Source organism: Bombina bombina, chromosome 3 (assembly GCF_027579735.1).
Source record: "Bombina bombina isolate aBomBom1 chromosome 3, aBomBom1.pri, whole genome shotgun sequence".
In the NCBI taxonomy this organism is placed as follows: Eukaryota; Metazoa; Chordata; class Amphibia; order Anura; family Bombinatoridae; genus Bombina; species Bombina bombina.
Genome location: NC_069501.1, coordinates 704,187,456 through 704,208,026, shown reverse-complemented (window position 1 = coordinate 704,208,026; position 20,571 = coordinate 704,187,456). Strand labels below are relative to the sequence as shown.

At 38.5% G+C, this 20,571-nt stretch overlaps 1 protein-coding gene across 1 annotated transcript in view; it reads right to left on the bottom strand.

Moving 5' to 3' along the window:
• Nucleotides 1-20,571, bottom strand: part of ATP2A3 (ATPase sarcoplasmic/endoplasmic reticulum Ca2+ transporting 3) — a 521,243-nt gene that overhangs the window by 271,535 nt on the left and 229,137 nt on the right. Inside the window, exon 3 of the mRNA XM_053707504.1 lies at nt 1,669-1,751. Coding sequence (XP_053563479.1) covers nt 1,669-1,751 — 83 coding nt within the window. The remainder of the gene's footprint in view (nt 1-1,668; nt 1,752-20,571) is intronic.

Sequence of the window (20,571 nt, the reverse complement as noted above, 5' to 3'; positions counted from 1 at the left end):
AATTTCCAAAGTGCATAATCTCCCATACATAGAAGAACCCATAGCACGTACCTGCATCTAGCCGTCCAGCAGGAGGACAGCTCACCCGGTATGAGAGGATGCCACTCCTCACAGGGACCTGTGGAAGAGAGAGAAGACAGAGTAAACCAACTTTGGCTTTCTATATCAGGACAGCAACCTGTTAGAAAAAAACGCAGTTATAGTCCGCATCACAAGTTCCTAACCGCTTTAAAGCCACCACTGCCCTACTGAAGAGACTAACGTGGAGTATGGCTAGGCCCCATCTTGAGAGTAAAGGCAGAGTAAACCTACTCTGGCTTTAAAAATAATAAAATCTTGAATGAAGTTCAATCTTCTTCAGACACCAAAAACGTCACCTCCTCCATTGAACAGAGGCAAAGAGAATGACTAGGGGTTGTGGGAAGGGAGGTGATACTTAACAGCTTTGCTGTGGTGCTCTTTGCATCCTCCTGCTGGCCAGGAGATATATTCTCAACAGTAATTGAAGATAATTCCGTGGAATCACCATATCTTAGGAAAGAAAATATTTTTTGAATATTTATATTATTATTTTTATCAGATAGTGTATATACGAGTGTAACACTTTATTTTAATGTATTTATTTTGTGTTCAGTGCACTTTTTTTTTTTAACTCTCTTTACGCAAGGTCTCCCCCCGGACTAACCCCACGAGTGTGAATTTAGTTTGCGCTCAAGCTAACGTATTTACTTTCAACTTGCAATATGTGCGTAAGTTGTGCGTGGGGGTGATATTGGTTATCGCAACCTGCACTAACGCCGCTTGTAATCTAGCCCACTGTATTTCAGCCAATTAAAGTGTAACAAAATGTATTGATGTTTCAGGGAGTAATAATTCCCTTCTTCAGAATATATAAAGGGATATTTATATTTAAAGGGAAATGAGAGAGCATGCAATTTAAAAAAACAACAACTTTATTTTACTTCTTTAATAAAATTTTCTTTGTTCTCTTTGAATCCATTGCCGGTAAGCAGGGACGTAAGCTCAGGACGTGTACTATATGGCAGCAGTTTTGCAAGAATGCTATACATTTGCAAGAGCACTAGATGGCAGCACTATTTCCTGCAAGGTAGTGCTGAAGACACCTTCCTAGGTATCTCCTTAACAGAGTAGCATGGGAACAAAGTATACATGACAAGAGAAGTAAATTGGAATCTTTTTTTAAATTGTACCCTCTGTCTGAATCACAAAAGAAAATGTTTGTGTTCCATATCCGTTTAAGTTCTGCTCAGTTGACTAAATGTAATCTCTACTAGATAAGAGTTGAAGAAGCATTAACAAAAAGCTGTTGACCTCTCCATTTCAGCACTATCTATAGTTCAGTGCCATATCATGAATGGTCATCATCTATGAACATTTATAACATCTAAAGCATAGAAAATCTTATTTTCATATCTGCAATTGTTTGTGCCATAAAATATCACATATGTATCAATTATCTTTAATTGAAACAAAAACGTTATAATCAAAAATGCATTCTGGCTCAGAACTTCAGTTTTATGATCAGTTTGAAGTCCCTTATTTAGTGTATTCCTTATTTTATGTTTTGCAAATATTATGATACCAATTGATTTATTTCCCTGAATTTGTCATCTTTCATTTAATGTGAGAACTTTATTGTTTACTTACAAATGAAACAAAGGCCGCCAGCAGAAGTATACGAACTAAGAGGTCTTCAAATTGCTCCACCACCAGTTCCCATAGAGATTTTCCTGAAAAATAAGCAATACTAGGTGAGAATAAGATCCAAGGCTAAGCTGCAGAAATGTCAGGCAATCATGAGACACTGAGTATTGTGAGTATTACAAATAAACTAGCATCTGTAAATTTGTGACTAAAACGTTAGAACAAAAAGGCATAATCCTAAAAACAAACAGGTGATAAATTATAGATCTAGAGCAACTGTTTTCTATATACTTCTTAAATCTGTCCACTTATCAATGGGTGCATTTTTTTTTAAGGATAGATAATACACAGATAGATGAAGATATACAATGTCAAATAAATCGATAGATTATCAGCTGGTTTTGCCATTAGAATCACAGGAATTTGAACCTATTACATCTGTGTTAAAATAATAAAACATACTCTACAAAAATAATAATAAATTACAAATATCTTATTTATCTAAATATATACACACACCTTTGAGCCCTTCCCAGCCCAACACCTTGTCATATAACATATCCCTCTAAAACACTAACACTTTTATTACACACACATATATATATATATATATATATATATATATATATATATATATATATATATATATATATATATATATATATATATATATATATATATATATATATATATATATATATATATAGCATCCTTGGGTCGGCGCTCCAGTGAAATCCAGGACCTAAGTTTTGTAGTGCCCCCATACAAGTCTATTAGGTGAGAATTTTAGAACGGCCTCTAGATGTAAGCAAGCCTGGGGCTTTTGTTCAAGTGCTCCCATTTTATTTTCAACTTGTAATATGAGTGCTAGAATAAGGCCACTATTGATTTAACTTAAGAGTTGGTAGAGCTTAATGACTCTAATATTGCGTTCTATTTTTAATCTAGACCTTAATATTGTACTCCTGCACTCTTATTTAATTTATAATTTTGATCTGACAGTTTACTGTTTTTATTCTGTTTGTGCTTTAAATGAGAAACAGAATAAATGGATTTGCAGAAAGTTATAACTTATTTGCAGAAAGTTATAACTTATTTGCAGAAAGTTGTTGAATTCTTTTTTTTTTTTTATTGATTTTAACAGTTATTAATCTTAATACCAACAACATCAGTCAATGAACAAAGGAAAAGGACATATCAAATTAATATACATTACAGTAAATGCGTTATTTACAGTAAAAAGAAACAAGTCAACCAACATAACAATAATAATGCAATATTATTAATAAAGCTGACATGGTACTTTAGAGAATAAAAAAGATCAGCTATATAGAATGTCTTATTCATCAGACTATTTGGGGGGCTGGGAGGGTAGGGGAGAGAAAAAACATAATTTAAGAACTTACCTGATAAATTCATTTCTTTCATATTAGCAAGAATCCATGAGCTAGTGACGTATGGGATATACATTCATACCAGGAGGGGCAAAGTTTCCCATACATCAAAATGCCTATAAATACACCCCTCACCACATCCACAATTCAGTTTAATGAATAGCCAAGAAGTGGGGTGATAAGAAAGGAGCGAAAGCATAAAAAATAAGGAATTGGAATAATTGTGCTTTATACAAAAAAATCATAACCACCACAAAAAGGGTGGGCCTCATGGACTCTTGCTAATATGAAAGAAATGAATTTATCAGGTAAGTTCTTACATAAATTATGTTTTCTTTCATGTAATTAGCAAGAGTCCCTGAGCTAGTGACGTATGGGATAGCAGATACCCAAGATGTGGAACTTCCACGCAAGAGTCACTAGAGAGGGAGGGATAAAATAAAGACAGCCAATTCCGCTGAAAAAATAATCCACAACCCAAATAAAAAATTTTTTTAAAATAATAAGCAGCAGAATCAAACTGAAACAGCTGCCTGAAGTACTTTTCTACCAAAAACTGCTTCTGAAGAAGAGAAAACATCAAAATGGTAGAATTTAGTAAAAGTATGCAAAGAAGACCAAGTTGCTGCTCTGCAAATTTGATCAACAGAAGCTTCATTCCTAAAAGCCCAAGAAGTAGAAACTGACCTAGTAGAATGAGCCGTAATCCTTTGAGGCGGGGACTTACCCGACTCTACATAAGCATGATGAATCAAAGACTTTAACCAAGATGCCAAAGAAATGGCAGAAGCCTTCTGACCTTTCCTGGAACCAGAAAAGATAACAAATAGACTAGAAGTCTTTCTAAAACCTTTAGTAGCTTCAACATAATATTCCAAAGCTCTTACTACATCCAAAGAATGTAAAGATCTCTCCAGAGAATTCTTAGGATTAGGACACAATGAAGGGACAACAATTTCTCTACTAATGTTGTTAGAATTCACAACCTTAGGTAAAAATTTAAACTGAATTGTGGGTGTGGTGAGGGGTGTAGTTATAGGCATTTTGAGGTTAGGGAAACTTTGCCTCTCCTGGTAGGAATGATTATCCCATAGGTCACTAGCTCATGGACTCTAATGCTAATTACATGAAAGAAAAAACAATTCCTTTCCCTTTTGTACAGGGAGTGCAGAATTATTAGGCAAATGAGTATTTTGACCACATCATCCTCTTTATGCATGTTGTCTTACTCCAAGCTGTATAGGCTCGAAAGCCTACTACCAATTAAGCATATTAGGTGATGTGCATCTCTGTAATGAGAAGGGGTGTGGTCTAATGACATCAACACCCTATATCAGGTGTGCATAATTATTAGGCAACTTCCTTTCCTTTGGCAAAATGGGTCAAAAGAAGGACTTGACAGGCACAGAAAAGTCAAAAATAGTGAGATATCTTGCAGAGGGATGCAGCACTCTTAAAATTGCAAAGCTTCTGAAGCGTGATCATCGAACAATCAAGCGTTTCATTCAAAATAGTCAACAGGGTCGCAAGAAGCGTGTGGAAAAACCAAGGCGCAAAATAACTGCCCATGAACTGAGAAAAGTCAAGCGTGCAGCTGCCAAGATGCCACTTGCCACCAGTTTGGCCATATTTCAGAGCTGCAACATCACTGGAGTGCCCAAAAGCACAAGGTGTGCAATACTCAGAGACATGGCCAAGGTAAGAAAGGCTGAAAGACGACCACCACTGAACAAGACACACAAGCTGAAACGTCAAGACTGGGCCAAGAAATATCTCAAGACTGATTTTTCTAAGGTTTTATGGACTGATGAAATGAGAGTGAGTCTTGATGGGCCAGATGGATGGGCCCGTGGCTGGATTGGTAAAGGGCAGAGAGCTCCAGTCCGACTCAGACGCCAGCAAGGTGGAGGTGGAGTACTGGTTTGGGCTGGTATCATCAAAGATGAGCTTGTGGGGCCTTTTCGGGTTGAGGATGGAGTCAAGCTCAACTCCCAGTCCTACTGCCAGTTTCTGGAAGACACCTTCTTCAAGCAGTGGTACAGGAAGAAGTCTGCATCCTTCAAGAAAAACATGATTTTCATGCAGGACAATGCTCCATCACACGCGTCCAAGTACTCCACAGCGTGGCTGGCAAGAAAGGGTATAAAAGAAGAAAATCTAATGACATGGCCTCCTTGTTCACCTGATCTGAACCCCATTGAGAACCTGTGGTCCATCATCAAATGTGAGATTTACAAGGAGGGAAAACAGTACACCTCTCTGAACAGTGTCTGGGAGGCTGTGGTTGCTGCTGCACGCAATGTTGATGGTGAACAGATCAAAACACTGACAGAATCCATGGATGGCAGGCTTTTGAGTGTCCTTGCAAAGAAAGGTGGCTATATTGGTCACTGATTTGTTTTTGTTTTGTTTCTGAATGTCAGAAATTTATATTTGTGAATGTTGAGATGTTATATTGGTTTCACTGGTAAAAATAAATAATTGAAATGGGTATATATTTGTTTTTTGTTAAGTTGCCTAATAATTATGCACAGTAATAGTCACCTGCACACACAGATATCCCCCTAAAATAGCTATAACTAAAAACAAACTAAAAACTACTTCCAAAACTATTCAGCTTTGATATTAATGAGTTTTTTGGGTTCATTGAGAACATGGTTGTTGTTCAATAATAAAATTAATCCTCAAAAATACAACTTGCCTAATAATTCTGCACTCCCTGTATATACCTTACCACATTTCCAAAATAAAGGGGTAAATAAGATGATCTATTTCATTGGAGGAGAAACTTGACAAATGGAGACCATTTCTCAAAAAAAGTATAAATATCTGTCATCATTCATATCTGCATTGTGTTGTTCTAATACATATTGTATTTTGATATAATTCTTAATTTCAAGGATATTAGGAACATGTGTCTCTTTCCACTTCCTAAAAATCAGATATCTAACTGTTAAAATAATCATATTAATCAACTTTTTATGTTTAAGTTTTTGTGTCTCCTCCCACAGAAATATTATTTGTACAAGATTGATATCTTGCAGGGAGAGATTAAGTATATTACATGCCCAGTAAATTACTTTATGACAGAGTTGACGGATCCTAGGGCACTCCCATATCATATGCATTAGGTTAGCCCTTGGATATGAACATTTTGGACATGAGCTGAAAAAGATATTTCCCCATCTAGCTCCTCTCTCTGGTGTATAATATGTCCTATATAATAACTTCACATGGAATTCTATCCAGGTCGTGGACAATGTAGTCTGGGAAACCAAACCCAGAGATCTTCTAACCCTATCAGTGTTTATATTTTCTATATAAGTTAGATTACTCCATTGTTGAGCTATCTCTGTCAAATTTAGCTTACCTCTTTGAGAGACGAGCATTTGATACTCTATGGACATAGATAAAATTCAATTTTTTACTAATGCAAGCCAATCCTCAATTTCATCTCATTGCCATCCCCATCTATAATCCGCAACTATCTTAGAGATATAATGTTTTACTTGAAAGTATGCAAAGAAGTCTTTATTTGAAAGGTTAAATTCATGATTCAAAGTGTTAAACTGTCTGCGTCTCTGTTTCTACTAGTTGTGATATCCTGCTAAACCCAAGATTGCTCCATCTCTGAAATATTAATGATGGGGTGCCTTGTTGGAATTCTGGATTCCCAAGAATAGTTTGAAATTTCAAAACATCAGGTTTAATTGCTAATATTGTAAGGATCCTACGCCAAGCTAACATCGGTATATATATGGATTTAAGTTGTTTAATGTTTTTAGGCAAAATATTAGGTCGACAGTGTATCAAAGATACCGGTAAAAATGGATACGTCCTATAACATTCAAGATCATTATTAGAAAAATAGTCTAGATTTACAATCCAGTCCACCACTATTCAAGCTAGGGATACTAAGTTATATATTCGAATGTCAGGTAATGCTAATCCTCCATATTTTTTGAGAAGACAGAGTTTTTTGAATGAGATTCTTGATTTCTTATTTTGCCAAATAAACTATCCTTTTATAAGAACTGGGGTATTCTGCAAGACATAGAATTTTTGGCAGGAGAACCATTTTAAACAGAGCTATCCGGCCAGAGATGGAAAGTGGGAGGATGGAAAGTTGTTGAATTCTGTTGTACCAAACTGTATCAAATTTTATTACCCCCCCCACACACACACACACACACAGAATTGAGAAATTAGTTGGCTCCTTAATCTCCCCCTTATTATCTTAGTAAAAAAAAAAAAAGAAGAGGAAAACCCTAATGTGCAGCAACCAATCAGCAGCTAGTTCTAAGTAACACATTTCAGCTCTTGAGCCTACTTAGGCTTTCAAACAAAGGATACCAACACAATAATAGAAGTAAATGTTTGTTTAAAGTTGCATGCTCTATCTGAATCATGAAAGTTTAATTTTCACTTTACTACCTCTTTAAATCTAAAGTCCTCCAAGAAATTATTAATTTTGGAATAAAGTGCCTCAATCATTTAAATGTTCCTTCAAATCAGCTTTGAAAAAAAAAATGAAATGAACATCAGAAATGAATCACATTTTAATAGCAAAATTTGCATTGTTCTGCAGTCCTGGTACACACTCCTTAAAAAGCTTATTGAGTGTTGTTTACCTTTCTTAATTTATTTAAAGTGATACTTCAACCCAATTTTTTTTCTTTCATGATTCAAATAGAGCATGCGATTCTAAGCAACTTTCTAATTTACTCCTATTATCAATTTTTCTTCGTTCTCTTGCTATCCTGAGAATTTGCAGAGTATTCCATCTCTCTAAGTTACAATATTTAAGTGGCATCACTAAGAATTCAACAAGAATTGAACAAGATTTGTTGAAGATTTGAGGCAAGCTTAAGTATTTTCATTTCAAAAACAATCTTTTCCACTTAACATTTTGCTATGTTTTCAGGACTGCTTTTCCTTTTAACAGTCTCATGTCTATTCCACAGGCATGCTCACACCTTACCCTTCTCCACATGCAGTTTATTTTGGCCCCTCTCTCCTTTCTTCTCCATACCTTAGCTCTCATGAACTACTTTCTATTTTAAAATCTATATCAAATGCTTTCACCCTTTTAGCGATTACCGAAACCTGGCTATCTCCTTCTGACACTGTTTCCATTGCTGCTCTCACACATGGTGGTCTTCACTTTAGTCATACCCCTAGGCCAGGTGAGAAACGTGGTGGCAGTGTTGGGATCCTGCTCTCCCCCTCTTGCACTTATCAGTACCTACCTCCAATCCCATCTCTCTCCTTCTTCTCCTCCTTTGAAGTCCACTGTATTCGCCTGTTCTCCCCCCCTCTCCCTCAAAGTGGCAGTCATATATTGCCCTCCTGGACCGACCTCCCATTCCCTTGACAACTTTGCTGCCTGGCTTCCTCACTTTCTCTCTTCAAATATACCAACCCTAATTCTTGGGGACTTCAACATTCCCATTGACAACCCATCTGCTCCTGCTGCCTCTAAACTTCTTTCACTCACATCCTCCTTTGGTCTCTCACAATCCACCCTATTCCCTACTCACCGTGATGGACACTCCATCGACCTGGCATTTTCCTACCTCTGCTCTATATCTGACACCACCTGTCGCCCTTTTCCCATTTCAGACCATCACCTGGTCACCTATAATATTAATGCAACAGCTAAACCCACTTCTCCATCCCACCCCCGCACCTGTAGAAATACACATGCTGTGGATCCACTCCAATTTTCAAAAATCATTTAAAATCTCCTCCCTCACACTTCCACTATAACTTGCCCTGATCTTGCCACTTGCCCCTCCCTAATTGTGCAAAACATCACGCCGTCAGTTACAGCCCTATCATGCTCAGCAAACAAGATATTTGCAAAAATGCTCCCGTACTGCTGAGCGTGTCTGGAGGAAAACTCACTCTGAACCCGATTTCATACAGTATAAGTTTATTCTTCATTCATACACTTCTGCCCTTCACTTAGCCAAGCAAACCTACTTCTCTTCTCTCATACCTACTCTTTCCTCAAACCCTAAACAACTCTTCTCCACCTTTAATTCTCTCCTCTACCCACCTGCTACACTTCCCCCATCTGTCTTTAGTGCTCAAGACCTGGCAGACTACTTTTAAACAAAACATGTACTATCCGAAGCAACATCCCAACACCAACCTGCAATATTCCAACAACAGGCCCAGTTACTCCCTCTGCCACCCTCTGCATCTTCCATCAAGCCACTGAGAATGAAGTTTCTTCATAACTATCTTCCTTATGCCTCACTATCTGCCTGCTCGACCCTCCTTCCCATCTATTACCCTCCCTGTCTTCCACCCTCACTCCTGCTCTTACTCACATCTTCAACCTATCTCTCTCTATCCATCTTCTTTCAAACACGCAAAAGTCCCTCCCATACTCAAAAAAACCCTCCCTCAACCCTAATTTTCCTGAAAGCTACCGCCCCATATCACTGCTTCCAATAACATGAAAACTCCTTGAAAAACTAGTTTACAATCGCCTAACCCACTTCCTGTCCACCATCTCTTTGCTTGACCCCTGCAATCTGGATTCCGCCCCAAACACTCAACTGAGACTGCCCTTACCAAGGTTACTAACGATCTTCTCTCTGCTAAAAATATTGGCCACTACTCTATACTCATCTTACTTGACCTCTCAGCTGCCTTTGACACAATTGACCACCCCCTCCTCCTACAGACCCTTAGCTCTTTTGGCGTCTGTGACACTGCTCTTTCCTGGATTCACTCCTATCTTTCTCACGGTTTTTTTCTGTGTCATTTGCCGGTGACTCCTCCTCTCCTATCTGTTGGAGTACCTCAAGGATCTGTTCTGGGTCCTCTACTCTTCTCCATCTATACTTCTTCACTGGGTAAACTTATGAACAGTTATAGCTTCAAATATTACCTCTATGCTGATGACACCAGATCTACCTCTCCACCCCTGCTCTCTCTCCCTCTGTCCTTTCTCCTCATCTCAGCGACTGCTTATCTGGTATTCCTTTCTGGGTGGCCTCTCACCACCTAAAGATTAACATGTCCAAGACTGAGCTCCTCCTTATCCCCCTACAAGCTCTACGCCAACTTCTGACTTCTCTATCCCTGTTAACGGCATCACTATTTCCCCATTGCCCCAAGTCTGCTGCCTCAGAGTTACACTTGACTCAAATCTATTCTTCATCCCCTATATCCAATCGCTTTCTATATTCTGCCACAACCATCTATGCAATATTTCCAAGATTCACCCTTTTCTGAGCGCTAACAACACAAAGCAAATAATCCACTGCCTTGTTATTTCCTGACTTGACTACTGCAATAACCTACTCACTGGCCTTCCTCTTTCCTGCCTCTCCCCCTTCAATCCATCCTAAATGCCTCTGCCAGGCTGATCCACCTTTCCTGTCGCTCTGTATCTGCTGCACCTCTCTGAGTCCCTTCATTGACTCCCCATTCACAGCAGAATTAAATTCAAAATTCTCACCCGTAGATACAAAGCTCTCACCAAAGCCGCTCTCCTCTACCTATCCTCTCTAATAAACAAGTATACTCCAGCCCGCCCACTAAGATCCAACTATGACCTGATCCTTACATACGCAACTATCACCTCCTCTCATGCTAGACTGCAGGACTTCTGTTGTGCAGCACCTACCCTCTAGAACACTCTCCCTCATGCTGTCAGGCTTTGCCCCAATCTTTCTTACTTTAAATGCTCCCTGAAGACTTTTCTGTTCAGGGAAGCCTACCACCCAACTCAATAATAAATTAATTTCACTTACCTATTTTTCCCTCATCTAACTCTGCATTAACATCTTTCTCAATCTTGCAGTCTTCACCTCCTGTTTCTCAACCTCCTACCCTTCTAGATTGTAAGTTCCCATGGGATTAGGGCCCTCAATTCCTCCTTTATGCATTTGTAAATTTTGTCCTGTCTCTTACAAGTCTTATATTGGTTTATTTAAATGAATTGTATCCATGGACAGAGCTGTGGAATATGTTGGCGTTTCATAAATAAAGTATAATAATATAATAATAATAATAATAATAATAAACTATGCAGGCACCAATCCATGTAGGCACCAATCAGCAAGCCCAGATGCTGAACCAAAAATGGGCCGGCTCCAAAGCTTAGATTCCTGCTTTTCCAAATAAAGATAGCAAGAGAATGAAGAACAATTGATAATAGGAGTAAAATAGAAAGTTGCTTAAAATTGTATGATCTATATGAATCACATAGTAGCCCTTTAAGCCAGTGTGGAAGAAATATATATTAGCTGGTCAAGGAATCACTTTACAGCATTTAGGGTCAGAGTGCTAAACTCAACCGAATGTACACTAGCCTCTTGAAGGCAGTAGACAAACAAGTGTTTAAATATTTTATCGGAATTTAAACTATGACTATAATGTCCTTTAAAGGGCCACTAAACCCAAAATGTTTCTTTCAGGATTCAGATAGAACATACAAATTTAAACAACATTACAATTTACTTCTAATATTTATTTTGCTTCATTTTTAGATATCCTTATTTGAAGAAAAAGCAATGTGCATGGGTGAGCCAATCACATGCGGCTTCTATGTGCAGCAACCAATCAGCAGCTACTGAGCATATCTAGATATGCTTTTCAGCAAATTAGATAATAGAAGTAAATTAGAAAGATGTTTAAAATTGCATTCTCTTTCTAAATCATGAAAGAAAAAATGTGGGTTTCATGTCCCTTTAACATCTATAGACAAAGAGTGATGCCATTATGGTCAGAAGCAAGCAGGTATTACTGAGTGGAGCACAAATATCGTGCTTACAAAAGCGCTCCACTTGTAATCTAGGACTAAGTCTGCAAAATAAAAAAAGAACAAGAACTGGTTATGCTGTATATAAATGGGCCTATATAACACGCCTTTGTATTGGTTCACACAGTAATTTTTATTTGAAAACACATACAGCAAAAACCAGTAACCATTCAATTTAGAAAGATCTGGAGATAAATGTTAGATCTGCATTTAGCTGCTGTGGTATCTGTCATTGTGTATTTCCATATAAAGCAGAGATTGATGAGGGAAAAGTAATAGAAGACTCAAAAACATTTTACTGTCCTGGGCAGAATTCCATTACTTTGTTTCAGCTGATTATTTAGATTAAATCATTTTTATTGAACATTTGAAAAATACATTACAAGTAAAGACAAATAAAGTAAAATCAAATCCCTTCCCCACCAGAGACTTCGCCTCTCATACAAAAAGGTTACATTTAGAATTCCATATTCCTGACGCATATATCAGTAATATACAGACAGACATTTTTAAAGGCTTGTCTTGATTACAAAATTTAAGAAAAAGGAGGAAGAAAATAAACAATAGATAAGCCTACTTCACCAGGGGACTGTTGCCCATGAATTGCATCATAGATGAGACGCTTCAAGTCTTTTCAAACTCAGTTCCCCTACAGGGGTCCCCTAGTGCTATAGTGTAAGGACCATGGTTTGTCATCTGCGATGTAGAAGTAAAGTCTCAAGTTCCATTTCTTAGGAATACTTATAGAGGCGGGAGGGGATTAGCAAAGGCTCACAAAAAAGAGAAGGAATAAGTGGGCCTTTACTCGCAATTTGAACAATTTCAAACATTCAAACTTTAAACTTCATAATAACTGTCAAATTAACCAATATTCATCACCTTATCACAAGTATACCTATTCCATAAAGGAATTAATTAATTATCTCCATTGCTCCTAAAAGTCAATATATTGACCAATATCCTAGATTCTCAATGAACTACTGCCCAAGTCTCCACCTCTTCCCTCTCTTTCCAACCCCTTTAGCTCTATTGTGTGTCGCTTAATCCTGAGGTGTTCCCTCCTTCCCCCCCCAAGTATCCAATAGTACCAAATCTTTTGGAAGGAGTCTGACGTATTTTGTATGTATGCCGCTGATTCACACATAGAGTATGTCTGTCTAATTTTGGACAAGATTTCAGACCATGTGGGTGTTCCCGTTTTCCAGTAACTTGCTATGCTGGTTCTAGTTATAGTGCATACTGTTCTAATAAAAGCATTGATGTGTCTATTGAATCTAGCTATTTTATCATGTAATAGTGCTTGCGAAGCTTCAAGGATTATTTGCTCATCTAGTAGATCACTTAAGAGTTTAGAAAGTTTAACCCATATAGCCCTAACTCTAGGGCACTCCCACCACATGTGTAGGTATTTTCCCACTTCTTTGCATCCCCTGTAGCAAAGTTTAGAGCCTGTTTTGTCTGAGTAGGCTGTCTGGATGGGTGTCAAGTACCACTTGAAAGAAGTCTTTATAATATTTTCTCTCAGATCAGCACTTGATTCAAAGAACAATCTTTCCCAGTTTTCCTGATCCCGTTCCACTCCTATATCCGTCTCCCATCTAAGCACTAGAGTGGATTTAGCCTTAATTTTAGTCTTTTGCAAGTCTAGATATAATTGTGAAATTGCGTGTTTATGTCTATTAGGGGCGCTACTTAGTCTTTCTGAAGTTGTAGAAGTCAGGGGTGTGGAGCCGGACAAGTAGGTGCGAATGGCCTAAGTAATTTGTAGGTATAGGAACCACCGTAAAGAAATCGGTTCTAATTGTTGGCTCAGTTGTAAAAAAGAGACAGGTGCCCCCTTTTTAATAATATCTGTGACTCTATAGAGTCCTTTATTCTCCCATTTGATAATGAGCGGTCTATATTCCTCAGCTATCAAATACCGTAAGGGTTTTTGCAGGGAGTTCGTGGGGAAAATGTTGGAAGCCCTGAGGGCTGAATACCACTCCCGAACTGACAACTTGGTAATTGTGGAACATTGTTTTGTTCCCTCTCCCACAGCCTCCAAATTCCAAATGATATCCTCTGGGGAGTTAAGTCCTCCCATCTCAGCCTCCAGGGCTGTCCAAAGGATATGATTGTCTCTCCTGCCACACAGGGAAGTCTGGGCCAGCCTAGAGGCTCTATAGTAGTCGAGAAGATTAGGTAACCCAACCTCTCCCAGCTGTCTGTGGCGTGTTAGAGTCTGGAACGGGATTCTCGCCTGTTTTTTGTCTCTAAGAAAGCTGTGCAGAGCTGATTGTAGTGATTCCATATCCTGTCTGTTTACCTTAATCAGAAGAGCTCTAAATAAATATAAAATTATTGGCAGAATGTTCATTTTAATGGAGGTTAATCTACCATACCAGGAAAAGTTATACGTTTGCCATCTGCTTAGATCAGAACGAATCTATATGATCAACGGGACGTAATTATGTTTATGTAGGTCATTGGAGTGGGGAGTTAAGTTGATTCCCAAATATTTTATACTTTTCTTATCCCACCTAAACTCAAAATTTTCTTCAATAAGTTTGATTGTGTGTTTTGGGAGACTTTTAGGGAGGACTTCACACTTGTCTAAATTTATCTTATACCCCGAGATAGTAGAGAACTAATTTATAGTGTTGTAAAAATTAGGGAGAGTCAGTAGTGGTTTGGTTATTGTCAATAAGACGTCATCTGCAAATAGAGTTATCTTATGGGTCAACCTCCCAATTTAGTCCTGTGATGTCTGCATTATTCCTAATGGCGGCCGCTAGTGGCTCAATACATAGAGCAAACAAGAGTGGTGATAAGGGGCACGCCTGTCTGGTTCCGTTTCTAATATGGACTACTGTGGATTGGTGTCCTATTGCCCTAGCTCGTGCTGTGGGGCTGGAATAGACATTTTTAATCGCTGTAAGGAAGGGGCCTCTAATCCCCAGTTCCTCCATCACTGTCCACATGTATTGCCAATCAACTCTATCAAATGCCTTCTCCGCGTCCAGGGACAGGAGCAGAGAAGGCATTCCACTATCAGTCAGATGGTCCACCACCACCGTCATTCTCCGTATGTTATCAGGAGCCTCCCTCCCACGCAATGAAACCCACTTGATCTGGATGTACTACCATTGGTATTATTTGTTTGAGTCTATTGGCCAATATTTTTGTCACTATTTTTATGTCTTGATTTATAAGGGAGATGGGCCTGTAGCTAGGACAATATTTAGGATTTTTCCCCGGTTTTGGTAATACTACTATCTTGGCTTGGAGTAATTCTGTTGGGATCTCATGACCCTCCATAATATGGTTTGCAAATTTAACCAAATGAGGAACCAGAGTCGACTTAAATAACATAATATTCACCAGGGAACCCATCTGGTCCCGGTGCTTTCCCCGGTTTAAGGTCTTTAAGAATTGCTATTATTTCCCCCTGGGATATTTTTGCATTTAACGTGTCACAGTCTTGTTCTGTAATTTTTCCTAATTTTGCGGCTTCTAGGAACTTCCTTCGCAATTGTTGGGTAGTGTTAGTATAAGAAACTTTTTTGCCGTCATACAGCTGTCTGTAATAATTAGCAAAAGTGTCTACGATCTCTTGTGGGTGGGAGGTTAGGACGCCCTTTGAGTTAAGTAATAATGGAATGGAAGAAGCCTGTTGCAAATCTCTGATATTTTAGCCAAATATCTGTCAGGTTTGTTCGCATATAGAAAATAGTTTGTTTTCAATTTGTGTGCTATTTTGATAGAATTTTCATTTAGATATTTTGCCAATGTTTGTCTTTTGAGTTGTAAAGAATGGAAAGTGGTATTGGATAGAGTCAGTTTGTGTAATCGTTCCAGCTCCTCTATTTCAGTGTTTGGCTGTGTCAGGTGTGTCTTAATTTTCTTTTTATATATTGTTTTTTCTTTAATTAGTAAGCCTCGAACTACTGATTTGTGGGCCGCCCAGACAGATATAGGGTTAGAGGTGGAGTCTAGATTAATATTCCAGTATTCTCCTAACGCTCTAATGAGATTATTTTTAGTATGTGGGTTTTGTAGACAAGATGGGTCATAAGTCCATGATTGTAGTCTATTTGGGTCCCTTAGCTCTCCCAATTGAACCTGTATTATGGAGTGATCCGACCAAACGCATGTGTGGATATTAGATGACCGGAGAACTGGTTGTAGCATCTGACTTATAAAAATGTAGTCTATTTTGGAGTATATCTTGTGGGCTGCAGAGTAGTAAGTGGTGTTAGTAGTTATGCCATATAGAGTTTTCCAGGTGTCAACCAGGGAATGTGGGTTCAGAAGATCCATAGTGGTGTTAGCCATAGATCTAAGTCTCATATTTTTCCTAGATAGGGTATTGGGGCATCTGTAAACCAGGTTCTTCAAATCTAAATTGAAGTCCCCTGCTAGAATAATGCGCATCTTAGACCAATTGGTCAGCAAATGGGATATTGTCCTAATAAAACTGCTCTGCTTCTCGTTTGGGGCATAAATATTGCAAAGCACCACATCCACTCCCTGTAACTGGCCCTGAACTAAAATATATCTCCCTTCTTTATCCACTATAGTCTCCCCATGTGTAAATGATAACGAGTGGTGAATCAGGATAGATACTCCCCGCTTCTTTGTGGTTGATGTAGCATGGTAATGTTGGGTGTAGTCTCGTGTCCAATATTTGGGAATAGAGGAAGCTATGAAGTGAGTTTCTTGGAGGAAAACTAGGTTGGCGTGCAAGTTTTTATATTGGGTCAGGGCTGTGCGTCTCTTAATATCCGAATGTATGTACAGTATGTGAGATTAGATTGATGTTGGGGAGAATCATCTTATGGAATCTCTGTCTTGAATTATTCTATAGTAGTGTAAGGAATCTATCTGAAACCCTTGTCTTACTAAAACTATATGAGAAAGAGCAATGTAGATTTTGTTATTTGTGCATTTTGCAATGTGGATATAATAAGAGTCATCTAAACCCCTAGAGCGGGGACTCATCTGATAAAACCTTAATACATGACTCACAAAAAATTGTATTATGAAATATATAAGGTGACTTAACATAGTAACAACTTTAAACTAGAACAAGTGAACAATTTTAACTAATATAAATTGGTATCTAGAGTCTTGAATAAGACTCCAAGAAGGTTAGAGTAAAAAAGTAAAAGAAAAGTAGAGAAAAGAAAAGAAAAGAAGGGCGGTAAGGTGTTACCAGGAGAGAAGAAGGAGTAAAGGGAGGTGAATAAGTGGAGAGGGAAGTAAGGAGAGAGTGCATTGCTGAGCTTTTCTAATAATGGCAAACCTTGTGAATAATAACATTTTTAAAACAAGATATAACAGTTTTTTATACAGAGACACATGTTAAACTCTTATTTCCCATAGTTACCCCGAAATCCAGGTACCAAGAAAAAGGATATAGTTGGTTCTGTCTATATGTTCTTTTAATTGCAAACTTTCACTTCTTGCAGGCCTACTATGGGAGTTCCTATGATTCTCAGATCTCATCCGTTGCAAGCTGTGTCATACCAATTAAGTTTGCAATTGAGAACCAAATGTGTTGTTTATGGACAAAGAGTGAAAAGTCACCTCATGTTTTGGTTCTTTTTCCTTTTGTGATCTTTGACCATTTGTTTTTTGAAGTTGTGCTTCTCATTTCTGTGGGACCCAGGTCTCTTTCCTGAGTTATGGTTGACGGAAAATCCGGTATTTCCAAGCCTAGGGCTTTGCATGCTGCAGGGACCTCTTCCAGGTTCTTAATGGCCGTTGTCTTCCCATCTTTTGTAACAATCAAAGCAAAGGGGAATCCCCAGCGGTATGGCACTTGATTTTTCTGCAGAATAGATGTGAGTGGTCTGAGCATATTGCGGCGTTGTAGAGTACGTATACATAGGTCCTGATAAAACTGAACCACATTGCCCTGAAATTTAAATGTGGGGTTTTGACGCGCTGCTTGTAAGATTTTCTCCTTTTCAGGGAACCGTAACATGCGGACGATGACATCTCTAGGGGGCATATCATCTCTGGGTCTGGCTCTAAGAGCCCTGTGTGCTCTATCTATCGGGTAGGAGTCCTCAGAGGAGTTGCCCGATATTGCCCAGAACATTTGTTGGAGGTACATGTTGAGATCTTTGTTTAAGATTGATTCCGGGATTCCCTTGAGTCGCAGGTTGCACCGTCTTGACCTGTTTTCCAAGTCCTCCATTTTTTCATGGAGATCCATAATCTCTTGTTGTTGTGAGGAGATGGATTGAGATAGTGTAGAGATGTCCTCCGCTACTTCCTCTTGGTTTGTTTCTAGCGTATCTACTCGGTTGCCTATTTCTGTAATATCATTTTTAATTTCTTTAAGACTGGCAGTCACTGTAGAATGGAGGTTATCTATCTTACTCCAGAGTTTTTCAAAGTTTGCATCTATGTCCTGTTTAGATACCAGTAATTGTAGATCTGCCTTCGTGGCTGGAATTTGGTCCGCCTGTATTGTTGTATTAGGCTCCAAGTCTGTGTTTTCACCATTATCTGTCTCCATGTGTTCTGGTAGCTTATTTGTTTTTGGCGTTTTAAAAAAAGAATCCATAGGAACAGATTTAGGGATCTTATCTGGTCTACTTGCCCTTCTCACAGACATACTTATAATATGCTTCTTCAAAGCTGGTTTTCGCCACTGACTAGGATAAATGCCAGACTGTATATTGTTTATGTCTCCCACACAGCTATAGAGTATGTAAGTTGCCAAATGTAGTGTAAATTACAGATAATGGATGCCCCCTGCATTCCCAAGAGAACCAATGTTGAGCAGCAGAGGCGCCGAGTGAGGCTATATTTGTGCCAGTTTATGGGCCTTATTCTTTAGATGCCAGGCTTTGGGAACTAAAATCCAAATCTTTATCTTATTTATTGTCATGTCTTCTCAAATTGAGCCCTAGATATATAATTTGGCTTTATTACAGCAACCCTGCTTAGTCCTTGTGTAATATGGCCCTGCAGCCCTCTTTATATTAATACCAGAACCTTCATATTTAGGGAGTCCGACATGTGTCCCTTTTACTGTGTGTCTCCGTGATTAGCCATCCCCCAGCTGATGGTAATGTGGATTGCTGTTATTGAGCATTTGGGGCTATAGCGGTCGCACTGGTAAGGTGGTTACTCGGGTAGTGACTTACCCATGTGGCGATGGCGGAGCGCTTCCTTTGCAGGCTTCTCTAGGAGTTGCGTCTCAATGCAACATTCCAGTCCTCCTCTGTCAGTCCGTAATCGGGTGGTGTGGGTTTTCGGAGGTAAGCTGGAGGAAAACTTCTCCACTGTTTGAACGCCTGTGTCACTGCTTACTATATCGCACAGAGATAGTGTGTGCGCATCGCATCAGGCCTCAGCTCCTCTGCCATATCTCATGACCCCTGTGAGTCCTCCGATTGCAATCCGGTCTTAGAACTTGTTTGCTGGAGATGGGTGTTCAGTTTCCCCAAGTGTTATGCCACTACTCACTACCGTGATTAACTTATCTCATCATTTTTGCTCAGTCCAACACGGTGCTCTCTCACTACACCTCCATCTTAGAGCTCAGTCAGGCACCGCCCCTTCAGCTGATTATTTAAAGGGACAGTATACTATAAAATTGTTTTTCCCTTAATGTGTTTCCAATTACTTTTTTTTACCAACTGCAGAGTATACAATGTATGAGATTTGCTTTTTTAAGGCTTATTTGTGTATATGAATGAGCTGATTTTGGGTTTTGAAGCCACAACCTAATAAAATGGGTTGAGCTTGTAGGTATCATCAGATCTCATTACTTTATCACATTGTGTACCTGCTTCTTTATCTTATATCTGTCCATAAACCAATCACGAATACTTGGAGAGAACAACGTAAAATTTATATTTTATTATCGTATCTCTTCTATAACCCACTGGGAGTGTAATTTCTTAACACAGCTTGACCTTGAAGCCAAAAACTTTCAGGATGGGTGGGGATACCACAGGCTAAATAAACTATTTCAAATGCCAATATAAGGTTAATGGAAATACTTGTAAACAATTTAATACATTCCAGCAGGTAAAGTGGATAATTGGGAACAAATTAAAGGGGAGAACACTTTTGAGTTAACTGTCTCTTTAAGCTCCCCAGAGAAACATCAAAGAGGGATCAAGAACTAAAACCAATCTATTTACTACATCAAAATATCATTCTGTTTAAGATCTTATTCAAGACTTAAACTCAAGATTGTTGTAAGGCAACAATGGCTTTATATTGGGAAAGAAAAAAAAATTGTATTAATTCATATTCCTGTACTGCGGATGTTTATATAAATATCTAAGGAAATGATTACTGTGGACAGTATTTGTGAACCATTAAATTTGGGATTATTATCAGTACAAAAACCATACAATTGAAGAATTATTGATTGGTCTGGCTGTTAATCTGAAGGCAAATTTAGTGATAAAATTGAATGCCTTAAGGCATGCCATTTTATCACTAGCAATATGGCAAAGCCACATGTTTAATATACAAGAAATTGCTGGGAGCTTTAGAATAAGTAAAACTTAACTTTTATTGCATATTACAAAAAAAATTAATTTGTAGAGGGAATTACACATACAGATTCCCCCTGAGCCAGTTTAACAGGCTGGATAGCCCATAAAAAAACAATACAAAACACCACCCAATATTCTAAGTGGTCAAAAATATTAAAGCCACATGTTTAACCCATGTAAAGGAGTTAAAACTTATAAACTACCGCACTGGACCCAA